The sequence below is a fragment of the Penaeus japonicus genome, unplaced genomic scaffold (genome assembly GCF_977035675.1).
Source record: "Penaeus japonicus unplaced genomic scaffold, GWHDUDI00000001_assembly GWHDUDI00000018, whole genome shotgun sequence".
Taxonomy (NCBI): domain Eukaryota; kingdom Metazoa; phylum Arthropoda; class Malacostraca; order Decapoda; family Penaeidae; genus Penaeus; species Penaeus japonicus.
Window position 1 is genome coordinate 41,793,677 of NW_028234420.1, and position 2,500 is coordinate 41,796,176.

Here is a 2,500-nt window from a genome sequence, read left to right on the forward strand (position 1 = left end):
CCCTCCTTACCACCGCTTAGCTCATGGCTTCACGTCGCCGGTACTGGTACACTTTTATAAATGGTTCACCCCTCCCCCCCTTTCCTGGATTCGCACTGGTTGAAGAGAAAATAATCCTATCATTATTTTACACTGTCCTGTGTTATCTGCTATCATATCTTATTATCAAATCGGTTACTATTATCGAATTATATTTTATCATTGTCTATCTTCACTTTTCAAAAGATAATTATCATGATCATTACATTCGACTTATGAATAATTACAATAACCATTGAAAAAAACACTGAAACAAGTAAACATCATTGTAATTTCCGTGCTTACACATTTCTAAGTATTTTTTAGCAATAATGATGCTGATAATATTATTGTGAGTATTAGTTTAGTATATGATAATGATAAGAAGGTTATGGACGTCTTCAGCAATACCACATCTCACCACAATCAAACCCAACCAATTCAAAATACAAAAGAACCCGATATTCAGCGTACAAGATACGAAACACACCCAACGATCAAAACTGCACCAGGACACCAGGGATACATGATTATCATTTTGACTTCAATGACACCCCACCCCCGTATCCCCAACAGCAGAGACGCACAAGTCACCTTGACCTTCGCATGACCGCACCAGGCCGTGACAACCAGGAAGTGCTGGCCCCTTCTCTCTCTCTCTCTCTCTCTCTTTCATTATCTCTCTCTATCTCTCTCTCTCTTCTTGCTTCTCTCCTTCTACATTATCGTTCCCTGCTCTTTAGCCTTGTCTTTTACTTCTTTTCCTCCTTTTTTCTTTTTTTTATCATAATCATCAGCATGATTAGGATTATTATTATTTTTTTTTTTTTTTTTTTGTTATCGCTGTTTTACTATTATTATTGTTTTTGATTATCACTGTTATTATCATTGTTATTATTTTTATAACTTAGTATCATTATAGTTTGTAGTGTCTTCATTGTTGTTGTCATTATTATCATCAATGTTGTTTATTCCCATCATCATCTATTTGTTCGTGAGTCGTTCCCTTCTTCTGTATCAGTTCTTCCTTTCTTCTTCCATCCGCCATTCCTATTGTTGTTGTTCCTCCTCTTCTTCATCTTCATCATCTTCTTTATTCTTTCTTCTTCTTCTTCTTCTTCTTTTCCATCTTCTTCTTCTTCTCCTTCTTCTTCTTCTTTCGTCTTTTTCTCTTCTTCTTTTTTATCTTTTTTTTTTTTCTTTTTCTTTTTCTTTTTCTTTTTCTTTTCTTTTTCTTCTTCTTCTTCTTTCTTCTACTTTTCCTCCTCTTCCTCTTTCTCCTCTTCCTCTTCCTCTTCTTCTCTTCCTCCTCCTCTTCCTCTTCCTTCACATCCTCTTCCTCTTCCTCTTCCTCCTCCTCCTCATCGTCGTCTCCTTCTCCATACCTAACGCCATTTAGTATTACTTCAAGTGATTTCCACACGCGTTTGAGCGGGTGTATGTGTGTGTTTGGGTGCGTGCGTGCATGCGTGCGTGTATGTCCATGTATGTGTAATTAAATACAGGAAGAAATAAACTGCATAACGAATCAATAGGATATAACAGAAAATAACGATGATTCGAAACGGGACTACCTTTTTCAGTAGCAGAGTAGCAGTTTTAAGGATGAAAAAGAAGGCAAGACAAACATTTGCCATTCCTGGACACCGACTAGAGATAAAAAACCGGAGGGCGAAGAAAGGGTGCTATACTTTCTCTCTATGGAGGGTGTTGTTTCTTCGAACAACTATTGTACAGGCGATGCTTAGTCGACAGGAGGAATCTGAATCTGAAATTCCTGGGACAAGAACCAGAGATAAAAACTAGTGGAGGGTTTAAGAAAAAGGTACTGTCCCCCATGTTGCTTCTAAGAAAAAAGGGTTTATTACTATTTTACAGTGCTCGAAATTTCCTAGTATATGTAGTTCATGTTTACATGTAGTATTTACATAGGTACAAATCCTTCGTGCTAAAAACTTCATTTATATCCGCAGATAGATTGAGACCAAATGACATGCGCACATACAAGTACGGTTTGTGTGTGTTGAGGGTAGACACATAGTTATATGAGGAAACAGATTTCTACGCTGGCCTTTTGTAGGGTCAAATGATCCCCGGCAACCTCTGCTACTTCCATACCACCGACGAACGAAAGATTACAGGCAAGTCTTTTCGGACGTGTGATTTGTGGCTGCGCATCCGGCGTGTTATATCACGGGCATCAATTCTCACTACAGTACCCAACGTCACTTATTTAATATACACGAACACTGGGCTGTTTAAACGTCAGGTCGAGTGAGCAGGCGAGTGAGCCCACGTGTGGGTGGCAAGGCACGCTGGTATGTGTTACGATTATTCAGCCCTATGGGCCACGATTTTTTTCTTGGGAATGTGTTGGGCGTTGCATAATGAGGATGAAATCGTAGCACTAGGTGTCACTTGGGTAGGCGTGATGCGGAAGGGACTAGTAACGATGTCTTTTTTCTTTTCGTTTTTTCTTCTT

At 39.0% G+C, this 2,500-nt stretch overlaps 1 protein-coding gene across 1 annotated transcript in view; it reads left to right on the forward strand.

Moving 5' to 3' along the window:
• LOC147469965 (hemocyanin F chain-like) overlaps positions 1-2,500 on the forward strand; it is a 28,490-nt gene that overhangs the window by 388 nt on the left and 25,602 nt on the right. The window contains exons 2-3 of the mRNA XM_086546430.1: positions 595-654; positions 2,099-2,233. Of these exons, the coding sequence (XP_086402556.1) occupies positions 595-654; positions 2,099-2,233 (195 nt within the window). The remainder of the gene's footprint in view (positions 1-594; positions 655-2,098; positions 2,234-2,500) is intronic.